We start from the raw sequence: 13380 nt of genomic DNA, 5'->3' as shown, positions 1-13380 counted from the left end.
TGTGTTAGTAGCTTTATGATGTAATTTAACTGTAGTTTGAGACGCAGTGGATCTTGATCTACTTGTATCCCGTCGTCGGTAAAAGCGCTGCGTGGCCCTTGGCCGATGTAGAAATTTGATAATCGGTTTTCGTTATCTCGGTGAATAGCCAGGGGCTGATGATATTCGAATGGGAGTACTTTCCACTGGTAATGTAGCCCTTCTAGAGTAAATCGTAGGTATTTCCTGGAATGGGATGAATGGGGATGTGCAAGTAGGCATCCTGTAGATCTATGCTGCCCATATGTAGTCCATAGGACGAATCATCTGGCGTAACTGAGGTTAAATGTATCATCTTGAGAAACTTCCGGTGGTTTCTGCGTAGATAGTTCTTGTTGAAAAAGCTCATGTTGTAGATGAGTCTGTATTTCTCCGTGGAGTTTTCTTGGGAACTAGGAAAACTGGGGAGTAGAAACCTGGTTCGACGTTTGCTTGATCTATTACTTCTATGGCCTGCTTGGATAGGAGTGATGAAACAGCCTCTTTATCTTTGGTAGTTGTTGCGCTTTGTAAATGTCGAACTTGGGGGTTTGATTGTCAGCGGAGGCTTGGCCTGTAGAGGGATCTGAAATCCGTGTTGAATAATGTTGGAGGCGTAAGGATCTTGCAGTATTCCCCAGTTTTCCCAGTGTAGTTGGAGGCGTCCACCCACTTGAGCTGGTTGTACTGGAACGGCTGGGGTGGAAGACTCCAGTCGTTCGAACCTGTGTTCAGCGTCTATAATGCGAGAACCTCTGGGTGTCCTGCCTCTTCCTGATCCTCCTCTATGGTTGCCATATGGGCGACGAAAAGAATCTTTACCTCTAGAGCTGGCTATCTTCCTGTCTCTTGCTCTTTGTAGGCCCGTGAACTTAGATCTGCCTGAGTATCTTTGTGAAGTCTGACCGAATGGCGCTGGCTAGTGTGTCCATCGATCTAATCATAAGGACTTCCCTGGAATCTTAGAGACTTCCTTTGGCGACCTTGTCGATTTCTCCGTCAAAGATGGATGTTGTCGACCACGGGGCTGTATAAAGTGGGGCTGTAAAGTTCTCCCCAATTACAGAGGCGAGGAGGCCTTGACGACGAGCTAAGGTCAGTGCTGCTGAAACAGATGTAAGATGATCCGTTAAAACTGCTGATCTTTCTTTTGCATAAGTAAGGCAGAATAAATCATTCTATCATCTTCCGTCGTGGAATCCCGAATCTAGTAATAAGAGTCTCATTGATCGCCCTAGATCTATTTAACCTTAAAGAACATACGTCTGCGTCATGGTTTCTATATGAGCCAACTTGCGATCATCCATCTTGTAAATCTTGTTCTTTACATCGCTGATGATCTTATAGTTCTCATCCGATGTCCTGGGCCTTGTAGAAGGAGTCCATGTTATCGTGGAGAACTTCTTGGCTTGAAAGTTGGGCAGATGTGGTATCTGAACTTTCGTAGCTTTCTGGAAAGCTGCATCTAGATTCTGTGGCACTGCCGCTCAATCGGGTCGATCGGGGGTAGAGTGATTGCATCTGGATCATCTTCCTTCATCAAATACGTCTGAGCTGTATTGCCACTTTTAGATGGTGATGTGAGATCTAGGTTATTGACCATCCAATACCGTATCTGCATCAGAAAATATGATTCCTCCATCATCCTCAAAACCATCATCATTAATAAATTGTAGATGCTCTTTTCGGGACTGCGTGTAGCTGTCTGTATATCTGATGAGGTTTGTGGCGATCTAGTTGACTTGTAGCGCTCTATGTGGAGATCTGATGGGTGATCGACCTGGTGATGAAGCGGAGTGGAATCGTCTATGGGATGATCTTCTGGAGACTTGTGAGGTGAATGTTGATAGCCATGAAGCTCTTCGGCAGTCCTCGATGTTCTTCTAGATGATGAAGATCTGGAATCATATGTCCTTAGCGAATGCCTCGCCGAAAGCTTCATTTGGCGTCCGGTCGGAGGGATCGATGATATGACCTTCGCGAAGGCTTCCGTGATGTCTGATGGTCTGAGTCCATATCTAGAGATGAAATCGAAGATGGTGATGATCTCTCCGCCTTCGGCGAAGGCGCGAAAAGCTGTACATCTAGGTCCTTCGTCAAGGTGGTGCGGACTTCCTTCGCGAAAGGTGACATCGTCTTGGCTGCTCGTTGACGGGGTGCCTCTGGGGTGCTGTCTACGTTGGAGCCTTCATGCGCGCGCCGGACCCTGCTTGGCGCAGGTTGTGAGTGGTCCTCCATGATGTTCATAATCTGCCGCATCATGTCTTCTGGGATGATCTGTGGCGAAGTCGGCGGCGTCTTTTCTGCGATGGGGTTCACATCAATGGCGTCTGAGCGTCCGGTGTAGAGGCATCAGGCTGCATGGAGATCTCTGCAGAAGTCACAGTCGCTGACACCGGTCGCTTCTTCTGCCGTAAAGTGGGGATGATTATCGGCTGATCATCGTAGAGGCCCAACTCTGCTGCTGGAGCGATCTCGGCTGAAAGTTCTTTGCTGTCTTCGTAGATTTCCCTTTGGAAGTCTGGCGCTGCCCTGGAAGTGTCCTCAATCTCGCGTTGAGGCGGCGATGAGGCTCTCTTAGACTTAGTCTGCAATGGCCGGGATGTCTGGGAGGCGGTCGTTTCTTGAGTAACGGACTGCGTCCCACGTTCCTGCCGCAGGGGTCTCTAGCAGAACACCAGGCGGGGAGAGGGTCGATCGCTAAGCAGCTGACTGGAAGGAATATCTGGACTCTCTGCCATGTTTTGCCCTTGTTTTGCGTGATCTATCTGCATGCGTCTTAAAGGCATAAAGATGATATTTATTAAATGCAGAATGAGATAAATTAATGCCGTAACTGCGTGAATTAAACGCGACAGTAGAACAACTAGGGCATATTACATGTGGATCGGGGCAGAAAAGCGTAATCTACAAATCGTACCAGATTTTCATGAGCGTAAAAGCTAGCTGAACAATCACGAATACCGTGAATAAACAGTAGAAAATCGATAATTAATCAATACAAATAATAAAGGGATACTAGCTATACCTCTATAGTAACCTATGAGAGGTAAAAACTAAGAGATTATCAAAGGATATGTGTGTAAGGAGACACAAGGCGCTCTCACATCCTGCTCACTGGGCGAAGAAGGAGAGAGTGGAGCACATGGCCAGAGGGTGGCGACACCTTTTCCCGCCAGGGGAGACAAAGGGGAGCAACTCGTGGTGAGTACCAATTAGTGATTTTATTTTGAAGGGAGCTTCAAATAAAGAGATACAAGTGTTCCACTATGTTCGCAAGAAGAAGAAGACAAGCAAAAGAGCATGAGTCAGGATAAGGAAAAATTAAGTCACTTTGGACTTTGAAAAACGCATTACTCATTTCTGCACTAATCTCTCCTCAGTTGTCCTTTTTTTACGTTTCCTATCTCCCTACCACTGAGACTGTAGTTAGACCGAACTTAGTTAAACAGATATTTCACACTTTCACATATTAACTTCATAAATTGTAGATATAAATGTGAAAAAAACCCCATTTTTTTCTATTTCCGACAGTCTTTTAGTATTCAAGTCTCACATGGGATGCATGCTTAGTAGTGGTGATCTGATTAATTGAAATAATCGAAGATTGGTCGCAGTGACTAAACGACCAAGCAGTCGATCATGTTTTCTCATAATTGAACACAAACAATTCTGGAACACTTGTCTTCATCAACAATATTTTTCACTTTTGAGTGAATCAATTTTGAGATTTTAACCAATTCCCAACACTAATGCTTAGTTGGGCATAGTCCAAGGCACAGACTACACAGGGCAGGACAACCACAGTATATAAAACAGGTCATATTAAAACAGACAAGTTGATAACGCTGTAGTCACATGATTTTATTTACACATATTTCACGAAGAGGGGATAAATGAAATAGTACATCAGGATATCCAGGTTATACAACCCCAACAACAAAAGCATGGAATGATGATTTACAAATAAACAATGAATGTCCAGAGTCCTCAGACTTGGATAGAAAACACTCTCTACCCGAGAGGCTCTACTACCAGAGGCTTGTTGTTTAGTTGTGGTACTACTGAACATTCTGGTTCACTTTGCTGCAGTCTAACATCCATGACCTACTGCTGCATCCATGATCATCCAGGGTTTATATCCTCATTCTATTACAAAAATACATCAATAAACTCACCATCCTACAGTGTTAAGCATGGTTTGAATGTAATAACACTAAAAATGTCCCATTTAGTTTCACTGTTCTTTCAAGACTAAAAATGGAAATATGTCTGGAAATCAAATATATCTGGGAAAGCCTAACTTCACTGGGAGAATTATTATACTGAGGAATTACACCAATTCCTGCCACAGTCCGCAAATAGGTCAAAATTAAGATTATACCCTGGATTACCAATGTTGCTCCAACAATGAGGTCAATAGGTCAACCAATTGCCAATGAGATAAGCAAGAAATTAATTCAAGTACGTAAAGCACTTTTTTTCAGCGAGTGCATATTTCCTAATTACACACCTTTTAGCAACATTCCAGCTATGTCAAGACAGGGACATTGACTCCACACATTGCACCATGTGAGGAATCGAACCCAGACCTTCAGTATCGAGCAAGAGCTTTAACCTCCAGGCCTCACCACCAACCTCAAAGAGGTTTGAGCAAATGTTCATGAAGTAACGCCTGGCAATACTGCAGCTGTATCACAACTGTCCAACTGCAGCTGTATCACATCTGTGCTCGATAAACCAGAGAAGCAAGGGAGGCCAGGTGTGAGGTTAGTTTTACGTCACTGTTAGCAATATACCACAGTGGGAGACACCAGAAATGGGCTTTGCACACTGTACTCGCCAGCCGGAAATCAAACCTGGGTGTTTGGCGTGGTACGCTAACACTTTAACCACCAGGCTACCCCAACTCCTCAGGAGACCAGGAATCACCACAGCTGTGCATCTTCATGTCTGAACATATTGTCTAGCAATTTATGCACCTAATAGACAGACATCAGAATTAACAGTAATCTCACTGAAATTACCCATGAGTCCTAAGGCCATGATGAAAGCAGACAATGACAATAGTAAGTTTGTTCATAAAACAGGGATGGAATCAAGAACATTGAACCTGTGATAGACAGTTGTAAATCAACCTAGTATTCAACATCACAAACACATAACATGCATAAAAATGTATTTCTGTATATTGTACCAATATCTCTATAAATGTCAGTCCTCTTACAAACAGATCTACACAAAAATACAAACTTTGATTTCTTTGCACATCAGATGGAAAGAGCAGTTAAAGAATCTCAAGGTGACCATTTGGAAAGAAGAAATAGAAATAGACACCCAATATCAGTGTGTTCTGTCTTATAAACTATCCAGGTAATACACTTGTGTAATATAGGCAAAATCTGAATAGTATGTATACAACAATTACCCCACGCCAGCATGCTTTGTACTAAAACATTCAAATATGATCGTGAACTGAATACAATTTCTCAGCTTTTATCCTTCAAACATTTTTTAGGATTCTTAAATTAAGGTTGACATAATATGGACATATTCATAAAAACATTCCGTAATAGGATCAATTTAACTTAATTATTCATGTAAGCAAAAAGAGTTCTTTGAATACATTATTGCCCCAAATAGGTAAACTGACAGTGACTGTAAGTGACATGAAGGTGAATGAGTGAGTTTGATGACGTACTTCTCCTAACTCTGTCATATGACGAAATTGAAACAGGTCATTCATCACACTGTAGAAACCAAGCAAGGACAATGGCTAAAGTGATGGTAAACAAACAACCGTTGAAAGGATAAATGATGAATTTAACTCACGATCAGCAAATCGGCTCATCTGACACCATAATATTTATTGTCAAATTACTAGTATTTTTCAAAGAAAAAGATTAACAGATTAAAAATCAGCATGGAGTTAATCCTTCAACCTACCACTCACTCTGTTGTCTTGTACGTAAAATGATGCATGATTCGGTCAATTTACCACAGAAATAGAAGTACATTACAGCCGTACCAAACATGATAGCTATTAGTACAGTAACAGTGTTGACGAGATAGTGGTCTGCCATTTATACAAGCTAGCACTCAACAAACACGTCCATTACATCATAATAAGTTCTTTTTGTACAACAAGAATACTTGTATCATTGCATAATTCACTATAAATTATTACAGAAAACATTTACGTCTTTAACAAATTTTCTACTCTTGATTTCTAACCATGAGTGGATTTCTATCGAACTAATTGACTGGAACAAGCCTTGTAACAACAGGTGCGATTCTTGTCAGTTGAGAGACAGTAACTGCAGGAAATTGGATGGCTGCTGTATTCTGATAGGGGATCCAGTCCAAGCCAGCAGTGGTTGCTTAAACTTGAACCTTCATAAGCTCAGGACAGCAGCGCCCCAACTTGCCAACAGTCAAAGTGGGCTCACCTGAAACACAGACAAGGAGTGACTGCAGCTGTAATTCTCCTACAAATCCACCTTTGAATTCATACAACATATCACCATATTCCATCACTGGCTGAGAACAAGACAGTCATTAACTGCAGCCATAATCCAAGGGTATAAAAGCATGTCTACTACATCTTTATTCAGCTAATAAAATACCTAATGATACACCAAAATATACTAAATATCAATCCAAGGGTTTTTGTACCCCTGAAGATCCAGTTAGAATTTATCTTCAGCACCAATGCTTATTGTAAGAGGCGACTGATGGAATCGGATTGTCAGACTACATGTCATCATATACCAGTTGCATAGATCAATGCTCATGCTGTTGATCACTGTATTGTCTGGACCAGGCTCAATTATTTACCAATTGCCACCATATAGCAGGAACATTGCTCACTGTGACGTTAAACACCAAACACACAGACAGACAAAGGTTTTCTGAAGCAGACAATGGAGAAACTCTGCACTTACCTGGCAAATACCGGACGTGTGAGACAAGGCACAGGCTTACTGTACTTGTTGCTTATTGCTCAACCTCATGTGATTATCAATCATTTGAAACATCTCGGATGGGGAGGGTATACGTCCTGTCTCCAGTTTCGACCAGACAGGCACATCTGCACCAACAACGGAAAAAACATTATCAAGGTGTTACATTGAACAATGTGAGCGAGTGAGTGATTTTGTATTTATTAATTTTTTTTCCCACGACTGACCGACCGACCCACATTCAGAATTTGGTGGCTACATGAAACACATAAAAAAATTGATGCCCTTAAGACTAGTATATCACCATTAAAGTATACAGGTATACCATACATAATAAGGCATTATAATGATAAGCCATATATCTATCACAAACAGATAACATCTATACCAGCAGATAACATCCATTAGTATTGCAAGGGATTGAAATAAACATTAAATATGAACTCACCATTGAAAGAAACTTCAAAAGCCCCTGTAGAAATGAGTTGTCCTTCTAGAGCATTGCTGATGAAAAACACCATGAGGCAGGCATATATCTGCAACCGAACAGGAGCAACATTTACAGGTGCGGCAATACCCCCACCCCCAGGCACCCCAATCAAACTTGTCAAGGATGCACATTTACCATGTTGACTAGTCTGAACAGTGATAAAACATGTGGATAGGGCTTGCTAAAAACATAAGATAATCAGAAATACAGTCGATGGGAACAAATTAATGATTACCCATATGAAAATTGAGTCAGCAATAATACCATACATACACAATTGTGATGAAATATTTATTAAACATCAACTGATATTTAGTTTGCAATGAACAATCTCTATGATCTATAGCAATAGATCTACATGTGGACATCCCCAAAATGGCATGAAATTCTGCTGGCTGTTGGGATACTCTTAACACAGATTAAACTGACCTGGATTATTTGTAACAATAACAATGAACATATTTACAATAATGTAAATATTGAAGAAAAAAAATATTCATAGAATCATTGATTGATGAAAATAATCATTTCTACATTTCCATATTTCTATCAAGTCACACAAACACTAGATTGAAATGTGTGTGAACAATAAACCAGTGCTGTGTATTATAATACTCTGTTACAACTGTTTGCTAAGCAAACTGACAGAAAGTCAGACTAAGGCTGAATCACCATAGCAACTGACATAGCATGACCAGCAGCCATGTAAGTCTGTACAGAGAAATGAGCATGATACCATGTGGTCATGATCCATGTGTAAGTAGGACATTACCAGCTGATTACACATGAATGTAATACACTGAAGGCATAGCTTGCTGCCATGTACCAAAGTTCTAACCTACATCAGGGTTTTACGGGTCGCTTGATTCCGGCGTACTGGATGCAGACATTTGATGAAGTACCCCCAAACTAAAATCCTGTGTATCCTTATGGACGCAATATAATTCTTTCTGAATCAAAATGAAAATGGACTCCCAGAAAATTATGCCCTGAGTCCCCAGGACTCCCAGTTTTGAAGAGCTGTGTTAAACCCTGCTACATTATATATTTTCCATGTCCTTACTTATATATTCATGACTATGTCAAGACTGCCACAGCCTCGTGAATGATATGTTTTGTCACTGCAAACCATATTGGTATTGCCCAAAGTCAAACGATATTGAATATTCTCAAAAAAATAACCTGAGACTGAAACCTAGAACTTAAAATAATGAGGCTGAACACTAAACAAGAATAATGAGTAGCTGTAAGCATTTAGTATGACAAAAATTTAACAAGGAGTATGAAGGAAAACAGTTTCTATATTATTCATATGCAATGTTTCAGGTATACTGTTTGCCAACATGATCAGAAGAATGGATGGATTAATAAGTGGGGAGAAGTAAACCTGAAATGATGGGTACTGACAATAATTTTTAATCTGAATTTTCACAATTTACAGATTTTCTACTGGTCGGGTTGGGTCACTTAACTGTGAGACTGATGTTCAAAAGTGTATGAATGACATAATTTGATGTCCACACTTTTCCCAAGAGACTGTATTCCTGGAATGGCATACACACTAACGGACTACTTCCTCCTTCCTGGGGAAACCCTGGAATTGCCTAGCTTAACAAAGTACAGAACTTCAGTTTCTGATCATATGGCCACTTTTTTCTGTAACTTAGTGAGTTGCCCTACATTTAGACAAACGCTTAGTTGCTGAATATATATAATTTTGATAGTAACAAATAAACCCATTTAATTGAAAAGGAGCCCCGGTGAGGTGGGAGATTCCGGAAACTGAGGAAATCTAAACTTGCTTCATTTAGTGCGTTAGCATTGTAGGGAGGACTTTAGCATTGTAGGGAGGACTTTAGCATTGTAGGGAGGGGACTTTAGAACTGTAGGGAGCACTGTATTGTAGGAGGACTGTAGGGAGGACTTTAGCATTGTAGGGAGGACTTGTAGGGAGGTCTTTAGCATTGTAGGGAGGTCTTTAGCATTGTAGCACTGTAGGGAGGGCTTTTAGCACTGTAGGGAGGACTTTAGCATTGTAGGGAGGACTTTAGCACTGTAGGGAGGACTTTAGCATTGTAGGGAGGACTTTAGCATTGTAGGGAGGACTTTAGCACTGTAGGGAGGACTTTAGCATTGTAGGGAGGACTTTAGCATTGTAGGGAGGTCTTTAGCACTGTAGGGAGGACTTTAGCTTTGTAGGGAGGACTTTAGCATTGTAGGGAGGTCTTTAGGGGAGGTCTTTAGCATTGTAGGGAGGACTTTAGCATTGTAGGGAGGTCTTTAGCATTGTAGGGAGGACTTTAGCACTGTAGGGAGGTCTAAGCAGTAGTGACACTAACGTGGTTCAGGGACTGTGAAAGTGTGAGACAGACTACCCTACATTAGGACAAGTCAGATAGTTTGATAACATGCTCATTCAAGAACATCCTTGCTTCAATCCATCATACTGAATGAGATGAAGAAATGCACATTCAAACTATGGACATGATCAGTGTTTAGACTGGCAAGAAGTGATGATTTGGAGATTTTATGTGCGCTTTCCGACGTAAGGCATATTTGCAGGACTGGAAAATGACAGTCTGCAGCAATCTATTCCTAAGCATCTATTTGAAACATCATCATGACCATTATTTAATCATGACCTGTCAGCTAAATGATCAATCATGACTGATGAGTAATACTTGTTACCACCACAGGTTTCTGTCAATGAATTTGTAAAACATGACACCAACGTGTATATTGTTTCATACTTCAGGTAAGTGAGTGAGTTGGGTTTTATGCTGCTTTTAACAATATTCCAGCATGATCCCAAAATGGGCTTCACACAATGTCCCCTGTGGGGAACTGAACCCTGGCTTTTGGTGTGACAATCAAACGCTACCCCACAGCCCTCAAACAAGGTGAATGTTTAATCCTCAGATAAACATATTGTCAACCACAATCCCTCTTGCCATGACAGGATTTATTACCTACAATCTCACCTTATTTTCTGTTGCCCATCTGAAGGCGGCAGGAGTTTCAATGTTGAGGAGAGGGAAGGGATTGTACCCAGAGACAACAAGACCAATGAGAACAAGTTTAAAGACAGATAAGAACTGAGCAAGCATAGCCTTGACAGGTGGCGGAGGGTAATTGTCGCCAACAACCGTCAGGCTAGGGAAGCGGTCATGAAGTGCTTGAGCATACTGATCAAACACTTTCCGGTACCCTCAGGAATAACTGAAAAACAAAGTTTATACATTAATAACAAAGGAATATGTAGTATTAACATAAGCTATCAACTAATGAGAATATCATGGAAAGACTTCCGCCTATATCCCCCCCCACTAAATTTCATTTTTGCAAGGCCTAATCCTAAACTCTAAAGCTTATTTTATGGCTTCTAGTAAAATGTCGTACCAATATCATATACTGCAACAGTAAGAAAATATAAGAATGTATGGTTTGTAGACGTCTTTGTTGTTTCTTGAATATGACCGAACATGGACGACTTGATTATACATTTGCAAAAATTGACAAAAACATATTACTTCAATAAATCTTGAATAAGCACAAAAGGGGCATCCCCATACATTCTTGTATTTTATTTTTAGCAGTCTCGTGAAATCAGAATGTTTTCGCCTCTGTGCTCAACGATCCTGGGGACAAAGGATCGTGTTGAGACAACTTAGTTGACCAACCTAACTCTAACGACAATAAGTTATAAGAATACACGGAAACAACAAAATATGCATATTGCGTACGTAATTTTGATACAGATATAGGCCAAACTGTACGTTTTCTTAAACGACACAATGGTAACAAATCCTATAAACGCATCTTTCTTGAGACTTTCGTAGTTACGTTGGACATAACAAATGATATTTTGGGCATATCTACCATATTTAGGGTAAATTTATAAAATGATCAAAATCGTCTAAATAGTAATCTACTAATGCGCAAAACGTTATTCTTATCACGAAGTGAAGCCATATGACTTGCACGTTATTGTCTACAAAATGAACATACCAGAACATAAATTTTATGGTGGGACCCGCAAACTGTGCAAGTTTGGGGGCCTTGATGTCCTTGTGAGCATTTATGTTAACTTCTTGCGACTGCGTCAAATCTTTATACGTAAATAGCAGAAAACAAGCAGCTAACGCAGCAAACGACCACCCTGTGGTGATCGCCATTTTGTTCTGTTGCTGACTTCCGGTACAACTCGGGAAAATCCGTACAATCCCGTTGATGACGATATGGTTGCTCACGTCACGTGATCATGTCATCCCCGCGACAGTAAGCGGCAATTACAATTATTTAGGAGCAAATGTTTATTGTTTTACTGTACCTTCCATATTCACAAAACACACTGAAAACATATGGATTTCTTTTAGATCATGGATACCATTCCCATAATAGGAGTAAATACGTATCGACTTCAACTGTGTACAGGTTTCACTAGATTGTTTCAATTCTCAGTGAATACACACGTTATTCCTTCGGTCTGGAAAACATCAGAAATTGTACCAGTTCCTAAAAAGACACAACCTAAAGAACTCAACGACTACAGGCCAGTTGCTCTCACATCTATAGCAATGAAGTCGCTGGAACGCGCATCTTGTTGAGACATCTCCGTCAGGAAGTTGCCGACATACTGGACCCGCTTCAGTTCGCCTACAGGTCAAGGAGAGTTGTTGATGCCATACTGTCACTCCTTAATAATGTCTATAAATATCTAGAGACACCTAAGTCATACATCAGGATCCTCTTCGTTGACTTTTCATCTGCGTTCAACACTATCCAGCCACATATCAGCATACAGAAACTGTTAGACATGGGCGTTAACTCATACCTCATCAAGTGGATCGAAAATTGTGGACAGACAGCAGTACGTGAAAGTTGACGGGGCCGTATCGAGTAAACGGACCACCAACACTGGTGCAGCACAAGGCTCTGAGGCTGTGTAATATCTCCTGTTCTTTTCACCCTCTACACTAATGATTGTGCAAGCTCGAATTCAACCTGTTCAACTGTAAAGTTCGCAGATGATGCAGCAATTGTCGGCAAACTGATTCTGAAGAACTGTATAAAGAGGACATTAATCATTTTGCGACTTGGTGTGCAGAAAACCACTTACTCGTTATTGTCACAAAAACAAAGGAACTGATAATTGACTTTCGGAGTAAACCCACAGAAATGCTTCCAGTGATAATCAACGGTGAATGTGTTGAGACAGTGTCAGAGTATAAGTATCTGGGAACCTTCATTGACTCTAAGCTGAACTGGAACTCTAACACTAATTTCAACAACGTCTTCATCTCATGCGTAAACTGAGATCTTTGATGTTAACCCATCTGTGATGTCATCTTTTTATGTAGCATTTATTCAGAGGACACCATTGTTGGTACGGGTCTCTTCAGTTCACCTCAAATCTAAAATAGACAAAATGTTAAGACAAGTAAAATCGCTGGAGTCAGATTGGAATGTTTATCATCAATATATGAGCGGCAAATCGTGAATCAAGCTGTCAACATCACTCACTTAAATTCGGAATACAACCTCCTCCCTTCAGACCGCCGCTACAAAGTTCCAATTGTGAAAACTAAGAGAGCCCGTACATCCTTTATTCCAAGTACCATATCTCTCTTAAAAAATGTGAAGATACCTAAATCAAAGAATTTATGTAAATATGTTTGGTATCTCTCTAATGTGTCAGTAGCTCTGCTGATGTAACACAAATTCCTGAAAAGGCATTAAAGTATTATTCTATTCTATTCTTATAGATATGCATCGTATCATTTTAGCGATTCTCAAAACTGATTGGTCAGTTTTAGTGATATGACGTCATGCTTCAAGACAATACTATACAATAATAGTTTCTAGGACGAAGTCCGAGGTCAATATTGCTTTTCGCGGGTCCATAAAAAC

At 40.6% G+C, this 13380-nt stretch overlaps 1 protein-coding gene across 1 annotated transcript; it reads right to left on the bottom strand.

The window, feature by feature from the left end:
- Positions 1-3867: 3867 nt before the first annotated feature.
- On the bottom strand, positions 3868-11667 carry LOC124273276 (thioredoxin reductase-like selenoprotein T1b). Its single transcript, XM_046708508.1, has 5 exons — positions 11479-11667; positions 10452-10689; positions 7429-7516; positions 6963-7108; positions 3868-6467 (listed from the first exon to the last, which is right to left on the bottom strand). Exons 1-4 carry the CDS (start codon positions 11643-11645, stop codon positions 6999-7001), a joined length of 603 nt encoding a protein of 200 aa, XP_046564464.1. The 5' UTR covers positions 11646-11667; the 3' UTR covers positions 3868-6467; positions 6963-6998.
- Positions 11668-13380: the final 1713 nt, after the last annotated feature.

This window comes from Haliotis rubra, unplaced genomic scaffold (assembly GCF_003918875.1).
Source record: "Haliotis rubra isolate DU_JTF1 unplaced genomic scaffold, ASM391887v1 Scf179, whole genome shotgun sequence".
In the NCBI taxonomy this organism is placed as follows: Eukaryota; Metazoa; Mollusca; class Gastropoda; order Lepetellida; family Haliotidae; genus Haliotis; species Haliotis rubra.
The sequence above is the reverse complement of the archived record's forward strand: the minus strand, read 5'-3'. Positions and strand labels throughout refer to the sequence as shown.